General features: G+C 49.7%; 1 protein-coding gene across 2 annotated transcripts in view; it reads left to right on the top strand.

The window, feature by feature from the left end:
* Window positions 1–22,785, top strand: part of Tafa5 (TAFA chemokine like family member 5) — a 217,168-nt gene that overhangs the window by 79,087 nt on the left and 115,296 nt on the right. Inside the window, exon 1 of one of the 2 annotated variants that reach the window (XM_021183658.3) lies at window positions 1,925–2,206. The exons of the other annotated variant lie outside the window; for it this stretch is intronic. Within the exon in view, the coding sequence (XP_021039317.1) occupies window positions 2,116–2,206 (91 nt within the window). The 5' untranslated portion in view covers window positions 1,925–2,115. Of the gene's footprint in view, window positions 1–1,924; window positions 2,207–22,785 lie in introns of those variants that run through there. 2 annotated transcript variants of the gene reach the window in all.

The raw sequence follows: 22,785 nt of genomic DNA, 5'->3' as shown, positions 1-22,785 counted from the left end.
ATTGGTTAGCTGTTACAAGGTTCTTCTGGGCTGGGGTGGGAGTTCTGACTAACATTTGTCTCTTCAGGGGTTTAGAGAGGGGTGTTAGCAGCTACAGAGAAATTGCTGGTCAGTCAGACAGCATCAAGTTTGGTTGACCAGTTGGCTCTACTTCTAATGGTCATCTTACTACTACAGACCTCTGTTTCTCCAAGTGCACCCTAAGAAGTTTGATCTTTCTGACCTCCAAGAGCCCTTCAGACCTGGTCTCTTTTCTTGCATGACATGTGAAACAGATGAGCCCCAGACCCCAGACAACGCCCAACCTGATATGCCACACAGGCTAAGCATAGGTCCCTGGTTTCCTACCCAAAGCTCTGAGCTGAGCATTTGAAATCCGATTCAGGCAAAAGTGCCTTCAGGCCTCCTGTGCTAGTCCTGGTGCTGTTGGCATGGAGGGACCCTCTAAAAAAGGACAGCACTGCCTTTAGCTCTGTGCCTCCAGACACGAATGCCGGCTCTTCCTTGCGGAAGAATGGAGGCGGCGGCAGGGAAATGCCTGCTGGCTTTCTCTGGGGCTGGCTGTGGGCATCCACTGCCTGTGCCATTGGGTGTCCCGCAGCTGGCTGGAGGCGGGCACACAGGAGGCCCAGGATGCAATGTGGTGGTGGGGAAGGCTGTGTGTTTCTGGTCGGCTGTGCTATTTTCAAACCCCATCGAAACCGCCTACGGAGAGCAGCCTGCCCTGAACCTGTCTAGCAGCACGTCAGCCCGCTGGTCCTCCTTGTGGTTCTGCATTCTTCCCAGGACCCGGAGTAGGAGCCGGTTGGGGGCTGGGCTCGCTTCCCCCACTAGCGGCGCCAAACCGGCCGCTCTGCAGTTAGGCCCCAGCGCACCTAGGTGGAGCCCGACCCGCAGTTTTCAGCTGGACCAGCCCCACCTGACCCGCCGGCACGCCAGACGGGGGCGCTGCAGGGCGGCCAGGTCCCCCGGGTCCCCTCCGCGGCCCAGTGCGCATCGGCAGCTCGGCGGCCCGGGCGCTGCACAGACGGCGGCGGCAGGCGCGGGCCAGAGTCCGAGGCAGCGCGGCCTGGCCGCCTGGGCCGACAGAGACCCACGCCGCGCTCCCGTTCCCGCCGCAGCTCGCCAAGACGCCGAGCTGAGCGGCGGGCGCGCGCTACCAGCACCGGAGCAGCAGCGTCCCGCGGGCGGCGAGGCGCGCAGCGTCTCCGGCCCCACCTGTCGGCGCGGCCACCCTCAGCGTCGCCCCCGGCGTCCCCAGCCAGCGCGGGCGGCTCGCGGCAGCGCTGGGCCCGGCCTCGTCCGGGCTGCGGCGGCGGAGGCGCGCTCTCCCGGCTGGGCGCGGAGGCCCGCACCGTCCCGGGCGAGGGGACCAGCCCAGCGGCTCCGGGCCGTGCAAGTTGGACTGCGGCGGACTCGGCCGGGCCGCTCGGGCCCCGGCGGCGGCGATGGTGCTGCGGCTCCTCGAGCGGCGTGCAGCCCCGGCCCTGAAGCTGCCTCTGCGCGGCGGTGGCAGCGGCGGCGGAGCGGCCCCCTAAGCCCCCCGCCGGAGCCAGAGCGGGCAGCGGCGGCGGCGGAGCCGGAGAAGGCGGCGGCAGCGGCAACAGAGCAGTGGAGGAAGGCGACGCCGATCTCTGGCGCGGGGCGACAGGCGACCAGAGCCGGGGCCGCGCCGGACCCCCAACCCGCCGGGCCGTTGCGCAATCCGCGGCCGGTCTGGGCCCTGCTGGCGGCGCGGCTCCGGGGGCGGCGGCGGGGCTGATTCATGGGGCCGCGGCGGCCAGTCCCCCGCTCCCGGGCCCCCGGCGCCCCGCAGCGCGCGATGGTGGCCGAGTGGCCGGAGCGGCGGCCGCCGCGGCCCGAGACTTTCTGCTAACCTCCCCGCCCCCGCCCGCCCCCTCCCCGGCGCCCTCCCCCGCGCCGTCCCCTCCCCCTGCCCAAAAGACACAGATCGCCTCCCGGAGTGGCGCCTCCAGTCGCGGCGGAGCGCGGCGTTGGCGGCGGATGGAGGGCGCGATCGGGCGGCCAAAGCGGCTGCACCCAGCGGGGCGCTGATGCGGCTCCTGGACCTTCGCTGCGCGACTTCGGGGGCGTCGGCCGAGTTGGCACTCCGCGATGCAGCTCCTGAAGGCGCTCTGGGCACTCGCAGGGGCCGCGCTCTGCTGCTTCCTCGTCCTGGTGATTCACGCGCAGTTCCTCAAAGAAGGTAATTGTCCCCGGCGCGCGCGGTACCCTACACTGCTCGCGGCAGCCCCTGCGCGTGATACTGTTTCCAGCATCTTCCAGCGCTGCCAGCGAGGTGGGCCGAGGCTCTGCGGGGCCAGAGTGGCCGATGGCGCGAGCCTTCCCAGAGCCCAACGCTGGATCTGCCGCCCATCGGTGCCTCTGGGTTTATGGTCGGCGCGGATTAGGTGCGAGCCCGGACGTGCGGGGGCCTGGCTAGCTCCCGTGTAGTCCTGGAGCCCAGGCTTAAGCCCAGGCTGCGGTTGCCATCCCCTGCCCCGCAAGGCTCGGTGGCAGTTGCGCCTACCCGCATGCCATGGACCCTCGGTAGGTGGCACCAGCGCTCCACTTTGGTAGCCTGGCTGAAGCCAGTACTGAGCAGGCCAGGACTGAATGGATTGGGGGCTGGGGATGCAAAGGTTGTCAAGGGGTGAGGACTGGGGAAAACTGCATCCTGTCCCATGCTGCTTTATAGATCAGATCGGGTACCCACCAGACTTTAGGCTAGGTGGGCAGAATTCTTTATTGCCAGAATGCCTAGAACTTGAGACCACTCAAGTTCTTGGTTCCTTTGCCCTCCTGGCTCCTTCTAGATTGCAGGATGTCCCATCCAGTTCTCGAGACTTTGCTAAGACTTATGTGGTAGACATTGGACTCTGTGGTCACAGCGGCCCTTTGGGATTCTTTCCATTGGCTTGTTTGGTGTGCCTTGGTGTGCAGCAAATAGTGGGCACTCTGAAACTTCTTGCCCTTTATAGTCTTGGTGTCTCTGGGCTTAGCCTGCTATGGTGGGCACCAACTGTAGGTGGTCGCTAGTACCCTTTCACCGGCCATGCCTGTTACTGGCTAGCCTTCCCCTAGGTCAGTAGAAAACACTGAGCCCTGGAAAGTACTGGTGCAGATTCCTACAGCTTTTCTCACTACCTCCAGGTTTCTAAGGATGAAGGGATTGATATTCTATAGCCTCCCTGCCTAATTAGTGATCTCCAGTTTTCTGGGAGCTACCTGGATCCTGGAAGCATTCTGGGCTGCTATACATTGTGAGATTGTTCTCCCTTGATTTCAAGTGCTACTTTGGAGAACGTAGCTGGTTTTGCTGTAGGTAGGTGAGCCTGCTCACCTGGAACTTACAGGCTCTTCTTGGAGTTGGAGGCCAGTCTTAGCCTCAAGCTTAGGTCACCTACTTCATGAGTGAGTGGTTCTGCCATGGGCTGGGGTCCCTGCTATTGAGATAACTTTCCTGCAAACATGAGTCGTTTCCTTCAGCCCCCACCCCCACCCCCAGGGCTGTCCTCAAGTTGGTATTATCTGCTAGACAGCTCTGTGTGTGTGTTTGTGTGTGTGTGTGTATGTGTGTGTGTGTGTGTTTGGGGGAGAGGGCTGTGGAGAAGACTACATGGTGACATGTGTGCCACAGACCTCAGGATGTGGGGTTCTTATACGTTGAGACCTTGTTTGGGATAAAAGTTCTCTACCCTTTCCACTGCTTCTTTGTTCTCTGGGGTATTCACCTGAGGGACAATCACTGAGCTTAAGGTGTTGGCACTTCTCTGAGTTCTCCAGCCTGCTTGAGTTACTGTGTTGTGAGCAGTCATACGTGGCTTCAAAGAGATGCTGGTCATTTGGAGACTTGCAGCCCAGTGGATGGGTTACTTCTGCCTGGGATTGGGTGGGAATCAACCAGTCCCGGAGTCTTCTAAGCTATTAGATTTGGTCCTTTGGTCAAGAGGGAAGTTCTCGTGTCCCTGGTGGCCAGGTGTGAGGTCACAAAGGCAGTATGCTCGTTCTGGAGTGGAGGGGAATGTTCACGAAGGGTGGATTTGCAAGGCAGCCCTTTATTTGAAGGAAGCCTAAGCATTTGGTGTGGATAGGCCATAGGATATGCATGTTGTGTCAGATGGTAGAGTAAGATAAGGAGGTAGAGCATGCTGGCCATGGGGGTCACAGGCCAGGAAAGCCGTGTCATGGAGGCTGCTCTTGAGGAAAAGCCCAAGTGGTTATCTTGCCTTCTCTGGGAGCTTGTGAGCCCTGTTGTCCACTCTGACTTGTTTGCTTCTGGGACCCTGGATCCCAATGTCCTTTGCTGTTTCCTTCTGTCAGAAAGGTCAGGGATGACACTCCTGTGCTTGTTTGTTTGCTTGTTTGTTTGTTTGTCTCTTTTGGTTTCTGGTATTAGAAGCAGGGGCCTCAGGATAGGCGTTAGGGTGTGCGGTGAGAGGTGGAAGACTGTGGTCCCCAGGAGAGTCCCAGGGCCCTTCTGGGAGGCTTGAGTTGCAAACCGGGATCTGCTAGGACAGAGGGAGCTAAGCAGCTTAGACAATTGGGACTTGTTGCCTAGGGATTGAGAAAGAGCTGTATAAATAGCCATTTCCATGAATCTGGTTTTTCTCCCCAAGGGGTGAAGAATGGGGGACCCAGGGAGCCATTTTTTCCACACTTTCTCTTTTGTGTGGAGATACAGGCTACCCTGTGGCTAATCCATCCCACTCTGGCGGGCCTGCCTTGCAGCGATTGCCAAGATGAATAGGGCTGTGAACCCAGAGAGAGGAGAATTGTTGTCCTAATTGCAGCCCCGGCTTGTCTAGATTCTGTTAGAACAGGTCTTGCTCACCATGCCTACTCAGTGGAGGTAGCCAGAAGGCTGGGGGCAGGTGGCCATAGCTAAAGCATGGGGTTCAAGCATCTGTGAGGTGCCCTAACTACCCTGCCGGGATGTTAACAGCCTTGCTTGTTTGTGCAGGGTTTGTAGGGACTCTAATTTCTCCGAGCTAGGACAGGTCAGGACAAGGGTGATGTGTCAGGAGCCCTGCTTGGATCCTACTGCCTTATGGGAGCAAAGCAGGGTGGGTGTAGGATGGAAGATGGAGGGAGCAGGAATCTATTCCCATAGACCTTTTGTATTTATGTGAAACTTGGGACATGAAGTTAGGGTGACAGCTGGGATTATGAACATTCTTGAAATCTTTGAAGCACCCAAGCCAGGGCACAGCAGCACAAGCTCTGCTTTGTATACTTATAAGCAAACAAAAACAACACAGCGAGACTTGCAGCGCAGCCCCAGCTGTCCATAGTGGTGCATGGATTTCTGACCTATGGGGCCCAAAGGAGACAGGACCAAGATTCAACCCACCAACCTCTTGCCTGGCAGAGACATCCCTGTGTGTCTCCGTTAGCTGTGGATTTGCGGTTTAACTCTCTGTCCTTGTAAATCCTATTGATGACTCGACGAGTGTTGCATGAGCCAAGCATGTTATCAAAGAGCCTCTTTCTCAGGTTACTACTGAGAGCCCCTGGGGAAGATGAGTGTCTGTGTCTGGCTGCCCTGGCTCTATGTCCCAGCATCTTAGTTCCCGGCAACTTAGCCTCACCCAGTGCTAGCTTTTTCGGCTGCTCCCCGAGCTGACTGTTGATTGAGCAAATAGGATTCAACTTTAATTTATTTAGTGAGCTCACTACTTCGGAAGTCAAGTATTATTCTGTGAGCCTGTGTGGTCACACTGAGAGGGACCCGCTGAACCCTGGGCAGGCATGCAGAGGTCTTAGGTGGAATCTCAGTAGAAATCACTAAGTGACCCCATCCCTGCAAGACCGACCCCAATCCCAGGACACTTGGATATCTCTGACATTGGTCAGTCTATTTATTTTTATTTTTAGGGATTTTTGTGTGTCTTTGCATGTGTGTATATGCTCATATGTATGTGTGCCTGTAGAGTTTATACCTGCATATGTAGAAGCCAGGGGTCAACCTTGGATGTCTGTCTTTAGATGCTGTGCCCCGCAAGCCCCTAAGATAGGGTCGGTCTCTCTCTCTCTCTCTCTCTCTCTCTCTCTCTCTCTGCTTTGGAACTCACTGACAATCTAGGCTGAGTGGCCAGCGAGCCCCAGGGGCCTCCCTGTCTGCCTCTTCAGTATGAGAATTACAGGCTACAGTTGCAAGTTCAGTTCTTAAATAGGTTTACTTGCTTGTTTGTTAATTTATTTCATGGTTTTTGTGGATCAGAGTCAGGCTCTCTGCCCACTGGCAAGCACTTTACCAATTTTCCCTATCTTCTCAGTTGTAGGCCATCTTTTGAAAAAAAAAATGGACAGAGAGCCAGGCATGGTGGCACACACCTTCAATCCCAGTACTCAGGAGACAGAGTCAGGCAGACCTCTGGGAGTTTGAGGCCAGCTTGGTCTACAGAGCAAATTCCAGGCAGGACATTCAGGGCTTTTGTTACACAGAGAAACCCTGTGTTAACATACAATACAATACAATACAATACAATAAAATACAATACAGCACAGTACAGTACAGTATAATAAAATACAAAAAACAAGACAAACAGACAAAGATTTTGAGCAACATACCAGATACTGATCCTAAGAAATTTTATTTAAAAAAAAATACTTGTTGATGGAGCTGGAGAGATGGCTCTGTGGTTAAGAGCACTGGCTACTTTGGCCGAGAACCTAAGACCTGTTACTCACTTCCAGAGGATCTGATGCTGTCTCTGACATCTAAGGGGACCAGACACACACCACACAGCAAACAGACATACATTCAGGCAAAAATATTAATACAATAAAAATAAAGTTTTGTTTTGCTTTGTTTTGTTTTGTTTTACAAAATTATTGAATTTTAAAAGTGACTCATTTCTGCTATAAATCCTTCTTTCCCTGGACAGGCTGTGGCAGTGGACAGGGACAAGTGGAGCCCACTGGGTTTGGGTAGGAACCTGAGGCTGATCAGAGCAGCCTGGCTATATTTGGTAGAGGCTGAGATGTGCTTGACTCCAGCATAGATCCCACGATGCACTGAGGGGCCAAAACCTGGGTGTTTAAGGAAAGAGCTTTTGCAGACCTGTGTCCTCTTGAGCTCCCAGAGCCAGTCTGGATCTCACACCCTCTCCAACATGGCTCAGGGTTGCATGTAGAGGGTCCCGTGGATCGCAGGGCTCCCCAGTGCTGTCTTCTCCATCCTTCTCCACAAGGTATGTGAGAGGGCAGGGCATGTGCCTTCTCCATGCCCAACGTCTGCTTCTCCCTAGCCCTCCTGTAGACTTTCCTGAGAGGCCAGGTAAGCAAGCCAACAGCTTGCTAGAGAGGGATGGGATTGGAAAAGCATCGAAAGAACGATCTCCTTTATCATCATTTACTATCACTTCCTGGGTGACACAGAATCTAAATAAAACCCACATTCACCGTAATAGGATTCTCATCTGCCGAATGTCTGACAACTGTAAAAGTTAAAACACGAAAGGGGTTGGTAATGGAAGTGACTGCACACGGGCTCACTGCAGCTTGCCAGAAGCTGCAATTTCCCAGCTGTCCAGCACAGAGGCCAAGGGGAAGACCCTTGAGAGACAGGTAGCTATAGGGATGAGCTGTGCTAGGGTATCTAAACAGACTGTCCACTTGGGAACTAGCTGCATCGTTACAGAGCTGGTCTTCCCTGGGCATCTTGGGAAACTCAGTCTTCTATCTCGTTTTGACATAAACTCGGTATTTGACAGCCGGGCTCGGTGCTTGGCTCTGGTGAACTGACGGCTTGTTCTGGCCAGGCAGTATGTGGAATGTGCACATAGGTGGTATGAATATTTGTTAATATACAGGGTGTCAGAGGGGGAAGCCTCAGGATGTCCACTGCTGACCTTTTCGTAAGTAAGGTGTTTGTGTTCATGCATATCATTATATATTAATTAAATACGAAGATGTTTATATCATGTGTAATTTGCATAAGCATATAAATTCATGAGCATGTATTATGAACTTGATTAAAAAATACAGCTGTGTAATGAGGGTGGGGTGGGGGCTGCTTCTTCTCCTTGTCTCTAGACAAGTGGATCCATGGGTGTTGTGTGAATGCCAGAGCCCCCTCTGGCCCGACATACATGAAATCCTCACTGTGACTCATAGGATTACAAGTCTGCCTGTGGCACATGGATGCCAGCACACATTTTCTTTACTAAGCGGGGTCTGCTCCTTCTGATCTCTTTCCTCCATCCACGGGCCCTATCCTGCCTGTGTTGCAATGTCTCTCCATTTTCCTTTCACTTGGATATCACCTGTAGCTTAACTTACCCTTGTCCAGGGCGCATGGCACTGTAGCTCCTGAGTACACACATTTGTACAAACCAGGTACACACAACATATATACACAGCATATGCATGCCACAACCCATCACATGTACCACATAAACGTGTCCCATATACACATATTATGTACAATCACATCACATATACACATAAGACATATATATACATATCGCATAACACCACATGCAGTCATACTACCCATAAACAACATACATATTCATGATGTATAACTATATTACATATAAATACATACCACACTCATATATACACTGTAGACCAAATAAGCACAGCACATGTAAACACACACCATGTGTGTAACCAAAATGTACATTGACACCTCATTACACATACCCCTATATATTTGTGGCTTATTACCTCATGTCCATGTAGCCCACATGTATGCATAATATATTTACACGTCATGGACATATATCTTACATATATACATAATATATTAACACCTTATATACTTCTAATACCCCAATACTACAGAGACACACTTGCCACCCATACAAACCACACACATAGAATGTATACATATACTGTATATCTATAAGTACAACACATAAACACCAAACACACACCATTTATGTGCATCACATGTGTATATCATATACATTGAACATACATGCATAAAATACAAAACACATAAACCTATCACACTCTGCACACATACATATACTATGTATGTTGTCCATGTACACATACAGATATACTACAAACATGTATGTATACTTCACATTTTAGCACACAGATACTGTGCTAATAACATGTGTACATACTTCCTACAGACAAAACACACAAAAATATGCACTATAGATACATTCATGTATAGCACATACTCCCATACCATATTACTTCCCAGATACATGCCACATTCCATTTGTAACCAATGCAAGCACACGCCCCTCACCCCATACACATCTTACACAATCATGTTGCAACATACCACACAAACCCACACCACACCTGCAAACACACAGTGCACACACATCCCATTCATAAATGTATACCGCACACACACACGTATATATCCCACACAAACACATCACACTCACAGACACTATGCACCCTATCTCCACAGTCTTCTCATCTGCAACAAGAACGGTAGAGGCTGAATCCAGCTCAGGCCTGGTTTCTGCTTTTGTTGCCTATCCTGTATCTGGCACCTAGGAGCCAGGGCTTCGCAGAACATTCCAAATGCCACAGAAGCCAGGGATCGTCTAGAGGAAGGGAAGACAGTGTATTTTCACAAATGAAGAAAGAGGTGTGGCCTGGTGAGAACAAAGGGCAGGCTTTGGGTTTCTGAGGCTGGGGCCAAGAGGTCAATGGAAGAAGACAAACCCCATGGCCTCTTGGCAGCATGGCAGTCTGCCTGGGTCTCTTTCTCTCCTGCTTTTTCCGAGTTGGGTGAATGCTAGCAAGTCCATGGCTTGGCCCTGCCTCTGTGTCATCTTAGCTCTGTGACTGCCTGGCTGTGTCCTGTAACCTTCCTGGTCTGGTGATAATGCTGGTGGTACTGGTGGTGGTGGTAAGGGGAGGGGAGTCCTGTAAGGTTGACAGGCCTCCACAATCATATCTGAGAGAGGAGCTTCCCATGAAGAAAGTGAAACACTAGCCAGAATGAGGGGCCAGGTGGCCAAGAGTGACTACATAGGTTCCCTTCCACACTGGTCCACTTCAGGACTGGGGCCAAACCTGGGGTCTAGGTTTGGAACTCAAAAAGGAACTAGAACAGATGTTGGCACTGGGCTGGTGAGGGTTACAAGGACATCCTGTTGTTTAACACTCAGTTACTTCAGCTCTTATGGAGGCTTCATCCAGGAGTACACTCGGTGAGTTAGGTGAAGACGTTTTCCAGGAGGCTGGTATCCTGATTATTAAGTCCCAAGGCAACAGAAAGGGCCACATTCCTGTAGGTAGTGCTACAAAGGTCATGCACTATGGATAGGTGATGGGGAGGGGTGGGTCAGCCACCTGTCCTGGGCAGCAGCTGCTCTATAGTTTACCTACCCTGTAGCTAGACTGTGTGCACAACTCAAGGGTAGGCTCTATCAGCAGTCCCAATGTGCCTCCATGGAACTGACAAAACCTGAGGCACTGTCACCTTCTACAGAGAAGGATGGGCAAATATTGGCAGTGGGGAGGAAGTGACATCCCTCAGGAAGGCCTGGCTTCTATGGATGGTGCCTGAATCCTCCTCAACTCCTAGTTGCTGGCCCTGGCACTGTTGGATGCATTCTTGAAGCCCTGTCTAGACTCCACTGTACACAGCTGGCAACCTTCACGATGCCCAAGTGATCTTAGCCCTTTTCTTCAGCAAATAGGCACTTCATTGGAACAGCATGGCAGGAAGTGGAAGCTAGACTCACCGCACACATCCCCAGCCCCATCTCATAGGCATCTGAGGTCACTGCCTCGTACAGGCTCCAAGGTTTCCATCTTTTGGAGAAAGTTTCCCAGTGAGTGAGATCAGGCTGGCTACTCTATGCATGTGACATTTAGTGTGACTGGAAGGACAGAGGAGACCTTGGAGTTAGTGTGACTGGAAGGACGAAAGAGACCTTGGAGCAGGGACATTCCTGGCCACTTTCAGCTCTCTGATGATCCGTTTCCTGCTCCCAAGAACAGGACCCATACAGACCTGGGTTTAGCTTGGATAACAGAACAGAACTTTGAAATTATCCCAGCCCACCCCTATGAGGATGACTTCAGGCAGATCCCTGAGGTGATGCACCAGCCACGTGCTGCTAGTTTTATGCCAACTCGACCTAAGTTAGAGTCATTTGTTGAAAGGGAAATTCAGTTGAGAAAATCCTCTGCTAGGTTGGCCTATGGGTAATCCCGTAATGCATCTTCTTGACTGATGATTAATATGGGAGAGACTATAGAGTCAGTACTATCCCTGGGCTGCTGGTCCTTGGTCATATAAAAGCAGGCTGAACAAGCCGTGAGGGGCAAGCTGTAAGCAGCTCTCCTATGGCCTCTGTATCATCTCCTGCCAGGTTCCTGCTTTGACTTCCTACTCTGACTTCCAGCAGTGATGGACCGTGACCTTGTAGTTATAAGATGAAATAAACTCTTTCTTTCACAAGTTGTTTATGGACATGGTGTTTGATCATAGCCGTAAAAATCATAACTTAGGTGGAAATTGGTACCAGGATTAGGGTATTGCTGTGATGGACTTAACCATTTTTGGGGGGAGATCTATGGGAGGATTTTTGAACTTCAACCTAGAAAAGTCATTGGGTTCTCAGATCTTGATGAGAAAGAAGCTGTAGGAACTTGGAAGATAAAGCGAAGAACAGCGCAGATGATGGAGGCCTCACACCTCCTAACGTTTCCCAGGGAAGCGGAGACTCCACGAGGGCCATTTGTGTGATATTTTGAACTAAGGATTTGTGGTTCTGGTCATCTGGAGCTGAAAAATTAGCTCGTGACTAAGACAAGACCAGCATCAGTGAGGCAGATGCTTGTGGGAAGTCTATTCTTCAGACTCCAGCAGCACATAGTGGGTGTGGCCCCAACATGGTCAATGTCATACTTCATGTTGACATCCAGACTTGGCCATAGAAGAGTGTCCCTCCCAGGTGGAGCTGGTTTTGAAGAGGCCATGGAGAGCTCAAGTGGAGGCTTTGTATTAGTCAGGGATCTCTAGAGTCACACTCCATGAGTGGCCAGGACAGGTTGTTGGTAATTGCAGTGGAAGCCCCAGTATTGACAGCGTCATGAAAAGAAGATGAGGCTGGGCCCCACGTGAAAGGGTGACTTCCTGAAGAGAAGCCGGGAATGGAATTGCTGTTGACAACAGTGCATCCCAGTTGCAGAGCCTCCAGCATTTTGGACATGCCAGTACCATGGGATCACAGCCAAGGACAGCAGCAGCCATGGAGTAGAGCTGCCCTGGACCTAGGAGAAAAGCTATGTAGGCTGTAGGGGACAGACTTGGAAGAGTGGCCCGGAAGATGTCCCACACTGCCCGTTTTATACTGTTGGACATTGGCTTTGCTTTAATTTGATTGTGACTGTGCCCTGGCTCCCTTCTCCCCCATTAGAGTAAGAAAGTAAAGTCATTTATGTGTGATCTTACAGAAGCTTCCAGTTAGAAGATTTTAGAATTTTAGGGAAAATGTTGATATTTTTCTCGAGAAACTTTGAGCTTTGGGAGAGACTGGACATTTCAGTGAGACTGAATTCTTATTAGAGCGTTTCAGTTTTTAAAGATTCTCGGACTTGTAAAAGTTGGAATGTTTTGTACGATGACATTAATATTAATATGGGATGTTGAGGATGGCTACGTGCTAACAGTGACATTTGTGTGTCAAGCTGACAAGGGGCCTACCGCGATGGCTGGTTTCATGTTAACATGACATAAGCCAGAGTTAGTTTTTTTGAAAGAGGGAACTTTAGTTGAGAATATACACACGCACACCCTGCCACCCCTCCCACACACACCAGATTGGCCTGCGGGCAAGCCTGTGGTATAGCTTCTTGATTGATGATTGATATGCGAGGCCCCACACCCTGTGAACAGTGGCACTCTCGGGCTGGTGGTCCCAGATGCTGTAAAAAAGTAGGCTGAGCAAGCTAGTAAACGCCATTCCTCCATGACCTCTGCTTTGGTCCTTACCAAAACAGATCCTTACCAGTCAACACGATCCACTGTCCTGAGGACCCTGAGGGCCACATCTGCAATGGCCCAGTTGCTGGAGGCTCTGCAACTGGGATGCTTTCCTGCTCTGGTATCCCTTAGTGACAGGTTATGACCTGAGAATTATAAGGTGAACTAAACCCTTCCCTCCCCAAATTGTTTTGTGGTCATACATTTTATCACAACAATAGAAGCCCACACTAGAAGGGCAACAGTGTCTTGGGCCATGAGTGTTTGCTTGCTCTCTAGTTGTTTCTCTTGCCTTGCATGTTGTTTCTTTGTGGTGTGTGATTCTTCCAAGAGTGTAGAAGCCGAGTCAGGGAATAGCCTCTGCTGATAGGGAGTATCCCCCCTACACGCACACACCCTCAGTCTGGTGCAGCACATTCTTTTGAAAGCCTGAGTGGTTCCAGCCATGGCCTGGCTCTGAGAGCTGCCAGTTGGCTATTCCAGGAGCATACAAAGAGCCTGCACCTGTCTGTCATATGCCTGCTGTGGGGACAGAGGACCCAATAGGCCTTGTTGGCTCATGCAGCCCCTGGGCTTGGGTGCAGAAGGGAAAATTGTCTTGCTGACCATGTTAACAAAAACATGATCGCAGGCAGCAGGGACACCTGGGGTGGGCCATTGCAGGTGTGGCCCTCAGAGTCCTCAGGACAGTGGATCCTGTTGACTTAAGCTGAGCTCTGGGGGCTCCAGATTCATTGCATGGGCCCCGGACCATGAAGGGCCTGGAATGAATGGTGTCAGCAAAAGTAGCCACAGGAGCAACTGGTCCCCTACTTCGTGGGGTAGTCAGATGGTGATCCTGGATAGTCAGATGGTGATCCTGCTTCTGGAATGCCCTCAGACCCAGGCCCACTCCCGCCCATTGTATTTGTGCTTTTGTAGACTGATCTGGGTTTTATGGTTCTCTGGAGCCAGGATATACAGAATAGGTTGGAGCTTGCCTGCTTCCTGATCCCTTGGGTTGCTCAAATGTGGACCCTGCTTCCTAGCAGTGCCTTTGGGGTTGTAATGAGGCCTCAGGCCCCACCCCTTTCTCAGTTGTTTAATTCCAGGAGGGAGGCTGATGATACACTGGACTCCTGGGGGGGGGGTGCTCCCTAAGCTAGCTCTCTCTGCTCACTGGGAACCCCAGAGAGATACAGGATCCCATTGTGGAAATTAGTTGGCTGCAGGGTCAGCATTTACCTTGAAGCAAGGATGGGGTCATCTCTGTAGTAACAGAATGTCAAAACATAGATCTGGGAGGGCTGAGCATGCACATGGGCCTGGCAGGTGACCAAAGTGACAGCTCTTAGCTGTCACCTCATTTAATCCTCAACCCACCTTCAAGGAGAGTGACTGTTTCAAGACTGCCCTTGAGGAAACTCAAGGGCAGAGTCACAGAATCTTGGCTACAGCTCCAGAGGTATGAACTTGAAGGCCAGGCAAGGACCAGGTTACCATTCCAGGGCCCTTTCTAGACCTGCTTCCAGTGAGGAAGACCGCAGCTGTGTGCCCTGGAAGGTTATCCGAATGACTAAGGTGTACCTCCAAGACACAGGTCCCATCGGAAGTTTCAAGAGGGTAAGAGACCACCTATAATCCGATTCCTTGACCATCCCCTAGGTCATGCTCAAATCTGCCTGCAGCAGATTGACCTCTGGTGCTAAGGGTGTCTTCTAGTTAATGGTCCCTAGCTCCAACATCAGGGACAGCCCTGGCTGTTCTCTGTTTGTCCTTGTTTCCTGTCAGGCAGCACAGGGCCTGGTACATCTAGAAGCTCTACACTTGGGAAAACAAACTATGGCCTAGGACAGTGGTTCTCAACTGTCCTAATGTTGTGACTCTTTAATATAGTTCCTCATGTGGTGGTAACTTCCAACCATAAAACTTTTTGTTGCTGCTTCATAACTGTAATTTTGCTACTGTTATGAATGGTAACATACATATCTGATATGCATGATATCTGATATGCAACCCCCAAATGGGTAATTAATGACCCATAGGTAGAGAATTGCTTCTCTAGGACAAGGCCCAGGAGAAACTTCAGGAACCATGGGTAGATCCGATCTCCAATCAGGATTGTCCTGTGTGGAGCCTCTCAGACCCATGTGACCATTCTGGGTATATTTAGAAGAGGTCATGCAGCCTTTAAAATATACACTTTCCAAAGCCAGCTTCTGCCTTGGAGAAGGCGGATTTTATTAGCCCGTTCCCTCCCTTCTGAGGAGCACAGAAGCAGTGAAGCAGGCCCTCCGATTCGCCTCGCTGATAGAGCCTGAGCCCTCCTTATAAATAACCCCAGCTTTCACAGAGACACAGAATGCATCTTCAGACCTCCCGTCCCCAGGGAACACCTGCACAGTGACAGCTTCTTGTTCTTCTGCCTGTTGCCGTGGGGACAACCTTAATAGACATGCCAGATTCTTTTTAGTGTGCAAGTAGCAAGCGCTTACTGAATGCAGGCTCAGGGGATGTGTGTCAGGGGAAGGCAGTGAGGGTGAGTGGCCAGGGTTCCCTGGGATACATGTGGAAGTATGGTGCAGGAATGGAATCCACACACTCTAAGAACAGGATGCTTTGAGGGGTCATTGATTGGTTGGTGCCCCAACAGGTGAACCCAGAAACTCAGTGTTCCTTTTTCAGGCTAAAGTTCTTCACAGATATGCTTTGGCAATGCTTTCGATGTGTCTGAAATCCAAGAAAAAGCTCTTGTATAGAAGAGACATGCTCCCCCCACCCACCCACACAGCAGGAAATGCACATGCTGATAGCACCAGGTGTTGGGAGTGACATGGGAAGCTGGAAATGGTGTCACAGAGAACACCCTCCCCTAGCACCTGTGGGGGAACATGTCTCAGCCTACACCTTGATCTCAGATCAGGCCTTAGGTATCCAAGGCAAAAATGCCTTGTTTTACTCAATGAGTTTGTGGGAAATGGTGGACTAGTTTCAAGAAACAGTGACAGCATACACAGATAATGGGAGATTCTAAGAGCCGGGAGTTTGAGCTCACCCCTTTGTGTATAGAGTGTGTTTGTGTGTGCGGGTGTGTGTATATATATGGTATATGTGTATTTAGGGGGATGGGTGTGTGGTGTGTGTGTGTGCAGTGTGTGTATGTGGTATGTATATATGTGATATGTGGTTATGTATGTGGTCTGTGTGGTCTATATGTATATGTGGAGTATGTCTGTATGTGGTATGTGTGTGGTATGTGTGTATATTATTTGTGTTGTATGTGTGTGTGGTCTGTGTGGGGGTGTTTATGGTGTGTTTTATGTGTGTATGTGGTGTGGGGGTGTGTGGTGTATGAGTGTGTGTCCGGTGTGTATATGGTATATGTATTGTGTGTGTATCTGTGTGGTGGTGGTGGTGGTAGTGGTGGTGATAGTGGTGTTGGTATGTATGTGCATGTACAGTGTGTAGTGTGAATGTTTGGTGAGGGGCATGGGTATACATATATATGTGTGTGATGAGTATATATGATGTGTGATATGTGTGTGTTGTAGGCGTGAGCATGTATATATGTGCACTTGTGTGTATATTTGTGGTGTATGTATATGGTATATAAGTATGTGTAATATATGTATGTATGCAGTATATTCTGTATTCTGTGTGTGTTCATATGCATACTCTAGCAGATGGCTCCTGGGTCCGGTCAGGACCTGATTCATCTCCTCTTTCACACCTCCTGGAAGTTCTGGGGGAGGGGCAGATGTTTTGTCTTCAAGAAGGTGAAGGTGTGACTTGTGGATAGGGAGATGGGATCCCACGGGGAATGACCTCTTGAGTTGGGGCTTCAGACAGAAGCTGGTGTTCCCATCAAACCGGGTTGGAATAGGAAATCCGGAGAAATCCTAACATTCTGCCACATGCAAATTCAGCCTCCTCCCAGATCAAGGGCACATGCTGTTGTTGGCCTGCAAGAGGGTGTTACACGGGATGCGGATGGCATTTTTCATCTTAATGGCATGAGTTTACTTTTATGGCTGCCTTCTATTTATGGAATGGCGCTGGCTCTATTTACAGGATGATGGAAAGTGTCTTTTTCATAGTAAAGTGATGCGTGGACATGCTGAAGTCCCTGGTCACATGGTGGGTGGGACTCGTTGGAAGAGTGTGTTCATTTGGCTCCTGCTCAGGATGGGTTGAGCCAAGGTGGACAGAACAGAGGAGCCACGGTTTCATGTGGAAGGCAGCAGGTCTTTGGCTGTAGGGATACTGGAAAGTTCTGGATAGGTGTGTAGAGGCTAACATGGACTATGGCATAAGGAGGTTTGTTTGCTCCAGCTATAACAAGCTTGCAAGGAGAACTGATGTCAAAGGTACCATACCAGGGGAGACTAATGGATAAGGATTATACAAGTACTTTTTGATATAAAAATGTGGCCATGTCCTGGAACTGTGGTGACAAATGATCCCAAACTAGGCATCTTTAAAGACTAGTTTACTCTCTTGCAGGTTAGAGGTCAGACGTCTGAAATCGAAGTGTCAGCAGAGTGGGCCCTTCTAAGGGACCCAATGGGAAGCTGTTGTAGGACCCTTTCCTGGCTTCTGTTGGCTTCTTTCCAGCTCGTGCTGCATTGCTACAATCTCTGATCTTGATTTCCACAGGAAGGGCATCAGTCATGGCTCTTAAGATCCACTCCATCTAGATTGGTCTCACCTCTAGATTCTATACGGTATTACACATAGTGCTGGATGCCAGGATTAAATGGACACTGGGGCCACTTTTCATTAGGGCCACTCTTTAGCCCATCGTCATGTGGGACTATGGAAAAATTGTGCTTGTTGCTCTGGCCTCCATCTATCTGCTCTGGCATCCCAGGAACATATGTGGCCACTTTTCAACATGAGAGATACAAGGCTTGTCTGTCATATGAGACCAGGTGGGGGACTTCAACCTGCATATGCCTGTTTGGTCCTAACATCCTCTAAGGCTGAATCCTACCCTCGGGTCTTCTGCCACTCCCTGGCCACTAACTAGGTCATTTCTGTGCACTCTGGGCCTCCTGAACTGACCAACTATGCTATGCATGGGCGTAGGACAGTGCCTATGGGAGCTGGGGAGGCCGGGAGCCCCTATTCATTTTGGAAGCTTATTTTTCCATTTCTTGTTTTCTGTTTTCAAATCAAATTGCAAAAGAAAGCAGCCTGACATTTGTATCCAGCTTCCCCACAGGCATTTCTGATTCCAATTGGACGAGACTGTGTCCAATTTAGGACTTACTTGGTGTGTTATTAAAAAAGTGTTCCTAATGCTTATTCTCTTTATTTGTGATTTATTCCTCATTCATTAATTCTCATTAATTGAAAGTGAGATAGTCCTCTTTTCCATTAAGCCGGCAGCCTGGCAGTGAGAACAAAGCATTTGGTTGTATGTGAGTTATTTCCCATCTTCTCAGGAAGGTCTGCAAGTGAGGAAGGAGGGGGTGCCTCCTGCAGTCCATGGCGGATGTTCCAGAGTGATTACTGCCATCCATCAGGGCTCTGGAAGTACTGGGTAGTACCTAGGGTTCTGAGCCTACCCCGATCTACCGTACCTAGTCATGGACCCCCATTCCTCCTTTCTGTATCTCCTAGTTTTCTTTCCTATTGCAGTGATAAAATACTCTGAAAAAGCAATTTAAGGGAAGAAAAGAAGGTTTATTTAGCCACAGTTCCAAGTTACAGTCCATTATTCTCAGAGTCAGCAGAGAGCAATGAATGTATGCATGCTTGTGCTTAGCACCCCCTCTACACTTAACACAGTCCAAGGTCATCAAGCCTAGGGAATAGTGCCGCCCACAGTGGATGGGTCTTCCTGCATCAATTAATATCTTTAAGATAATCAGTCACTGAGGGGCTCTTTTTCCAGGTATCTTTAGATTGTCTTAAGTTGTCAGTTGAAAGTCCATGACATTGCTGCTTTTGACCTCCAGAGTTTGCAGAGGGGCGGAAGACTAAGTTAAAGAGTGAAGAACATCTCTCAATGAAATCTCCGGTAATGGTGTTATCTTAAACTATTATCAGGAGAGACAGGCAATGAAGAATCCTATCCATTGGGATATTTGCTGCTGAGTACTGGATCTGAGAGTCCTCACGCTGGCTAGAATGGAAGGGATAGTTCACAGGAGGGTAGCTCCACCTGTAGCTGTGGGAATTATGGTGTCCCTGTGAAATGTAGGTAGAAATGACAAGCAGCAGCAATGCAGTGGATGCCTGGGTATGTCCACAATCAATGTTGTACAGACATTGTCTGTCACCCTCTCCCTGACTGGTCTTCTTGCTAGATTGCAGCCTGGGTATCTGATTCACATCACTGGTGGTCCTGTAGTATATAAGGTAGGGACCTGGTTACCCCAGGATATTGAATAAAGTGTACAGCCTGAAGGATGGTGGTTAAGGCACAAAGATGCTCATTTTACAGGTGACTACAGGGGACAGTGTAGCTTGCCCAGGTCACAAAGGTCTCAAATTGATGATGTCAGGGGCTGTAAGGAGGAAATGACTGATGTAGGTGAGTTGTTTGGGTTGAGGTGTTGGGGCCCGTGTGATGGTGTCTGAGCAGTTGGCAGAATTAGGCTGGAGTCTGCACAGCTGAGCCTGGAGGGTGGTGTTTCAGAGATATTCATCTGGCCTAGCACACCAGTACATCAAGTGACTATTGGTACTAGTTAGTTAAAGCTACACCATTGGGTTCTAGCCCCTGTCGGGCACTTTCTTCTGCCTGTGCTGAGCAGTGAACTGGTGGAGTAACTGTGGTTGTTTGGGTGGGATCCTGCCCAGCTCTGTCTTGGAATCCTGGGATCCTTAGATTTTGTCAGGTGAAATAAAGTGGTCCTGAATGTCCTGGCTTATTGCATTGGCTGAGACATTCAGGATGACTATGTATAGCCATTAAATCATGTAGACAGTGGTGGTTGTCCAGTAGGCAGTGCCTGCAACTCATAACATCTAGCCTAGCTGTCTAACACTCTAGTTGGTTTTAGAATTTGCTGCTGCCACCGCCGCCACCACCACAATTAACACACACACACACACACACACACACACACACACACACACTTACTTTAACTCCTTGGATCAGTACTTTTGACTCTTCTGCACATGAACACCATAATGGACCATTGTTGTCTAAGGATCTCTGTAACATTTTCTGTTCCTGACCCATCCTGGCTACTACTCTAGTTGATCGCAGTATTATTTTTCAAGTCTCTCCAAGTCTTCTTCTCAATGGCTATTGTTTCCTGAGAGGCCAGTTGAAAATGTTAGAAAATGAAGGCCTCCCTGCATGGTGCTTGGCCCCTGAGCTGTGCTCTTTCTGCCTATAGAGCACTGTAGGAATGTTCCCATGCTGGGCAGAGTGCATGGGGTCAAAGAGCTGCACAGAGCTGATGCATCCTAGTCTGTAGACCAGGAGTTAGTTGTCCAACCAACCCTGCCTGGTCTCTTGCTATCTGTTTTATCAAAGTAGTTAGCGTGAGAGTTGAGGACAAGAGGGGCCTTGGAGTACTATATGGAAATCCTATATGGATTTCCATATAGGAAATCCACTTGATATGCTCGTAGCATTAAGTACACACATGGAAACTGGTACATAGGTGATTCCATGTATAGCTTCCTTTGGAGGCTGTGTCCATGGAGGAGAGTTTTCAGGGCCCCTATTCCTAGCTAGCAGTTGCTGTTTTGCTAAGGATTGGTTGTCATGTGAAGGTGGACTCCCACCATCACCACCCCCATAGACACACACACAACAAAGCTGGTGTCCCTAGATCGTCAGCTCTCCTGCTTGATCAGCTGTCCTGTACCTGCATCTACCCCACTTCATCACCCCCATAGACACACACACAACAAAGCTGGTGTCCCTAGATCGTCAGCTCTCCTGCTTGATCAGCTGTCCTGTACCTGCATCTACTCCACTTCACCACCCCCATAGACACACACACAACAAAGCTGGTGTCCCTAGATCATCAGCTCTCCTGCTTGATCAGCTGTCCTGTACCTGCATCTACCCCACTTTGCAGCCTTCTTGTAGTATCCAGAGACATCTGCAGAGGGTGGTAGGATGGCGGCTGTGAAGATGTTGGAACTTGGTAGTCTTTATTTCTTCATTATCTGCCTCAGGGATGACAAAAGGATGGGCAAGGGCTTAGATGGGTGAATGGAGAGTGGATGGATGAGTAAGTGGGTGGTAGATGGATAAATGGGTGAGTTGATAAATAGAAGGGTGGGTGGGTGGATGGATAGATAGGTGGGTTGGGTGGATGGGTGGATGGATAAATGGGTGGGTGGATAGATGGATAATGGATAATGGATGGATGGATGGATGGATGGGTGTGTGAATGGATACTATGTTTGGTTGGGTGTATTTAAAATGAGTGGATGGGTGGGTAAATGGATAAGTGAGTGGGTGGATGGATAGGTTGATGGGTGAAAGGGTGGGTGGATGGATGGATGGATGGATGAGAGGATGGGTATGTGAATGGAACCCTCAGTGCAGAGCTGTGGCTGCCATGCTCCTTTATTCTGTCTTGCCTCTGAGACCTGGGAGATAGTTCACAGATGGAGTGGAGCTTGCTCCTCCCCACATTTGCCTTGTATCTGCCTTGTGCAGCCCCTATGACTCCCCTCCCCCATGGACACTCTAGTAGGATGTATCATCTGAAGGTTTCTATAATACTTTGTTACTGGCTTACATTGGTAAGCACAACTCCCATTGGATGACTGTGGGGTTCACCCTTTCCACAAGTCCCAGGAGGCTTGGGAGCCCTGAATTTTACTTTGGAGTTACTCTGAACATGACTGCACCTTTGTCCTGCTGACTCATGGTTTATAGCCCTCAAGACCCAGTGGAGGCTGAAGTGGTAGGAAGCTCTTTTCATCTTTACTTAGTGTGGTACATCTACAGAAACCCAGGAATCTCTGTTGCCTCTGCCTTGGCTCTGTCATCAGTGGTTGCACCCTCTACCTTTTTCCTTTCATCCCCCAGGTGGATTTCATCCTAGCTCATGAAACCCCTAGCGTGGTCTAGAAGCAGATGCATCTTCTAGTGGCTGGGCTGGAGAAGTCTGAAGAAGTAAACCTGTATGTGGGATATGTTGTCACACTTCCCAGCAGCCTGGAGAGTCTTACCTAGCATCTTTCTGAACCCAGCTTAGTCTGGAAGGAGCCTATATATAGCTGCTGTGTCCCAGGGACCATACAGGGTTATAGGTGCTACAGAAACTGGTCAGAGATTGAGAAAACCAAAGTAATAGCAAAATAACAATCACAAATGTCAGTGTAAGATAGCAGCTCACTGTGAATCTCAATACCTGTTCTGTGGGGGACCAGGTTCCTCTAGAGGCTGGTTCCCACCAGCTGTGGCGGTCCCCACACGCAGTTTAATTAGTGCCTACGCAGGGCCATGCTAACATTACTCGGCTCTAATCCTTTCAGAACTGAGATGTTTCTCAAATACGGTTGAGTTACGAGCTGAATAAATTAAAACTTCTCGTACATGAGATCTTGTAGCCTTATTAAGTGGTGAGATTATGCAAAAAAATCGTTAAGTATGATAATGCATCTTTGGGCGTGATTTGTAGCAGGACATTCATTATCTCTCACTCGGTTCTGTTTAAGCTCTGTTACAGGGGAATTAGTGGTATTACTGTTCAAATCTTAACTTTTGTGTTACACAGGCATGTTCCAAAGCTTTGAAACGTAGCTGAAAGCTGTGCCTGGATCTCACAGGTTTAAAGAGAGGGAGCGGGAGGGTTTCAAAGCTGGGATCATCGGGAGAAATCATGCCTGCTCTACCAGTAGTTTTCATTTAATCAAAAATATGTTGCTTTCTTGAGAGTCAGACAGATGGAGTTGTA

The sequence above is a fragment of the Mus caroli genome, unplaced genomic scaffold (assembly GCF_978045245.1).
Source record: "Mus caroli unplaced genomic scaffold, Mus_caroli_1 scaffold_16, whole genome shotgun sequence".
NCBI classification, from domain to species: Eukaryota; Metazoa; Chordata; class Mammalia; order Rodentia; family Muridae; genus Mus; species Mus caroli.
This window is presented reverse-complemented; position numbering and strand designations above follow the sequence as displayed.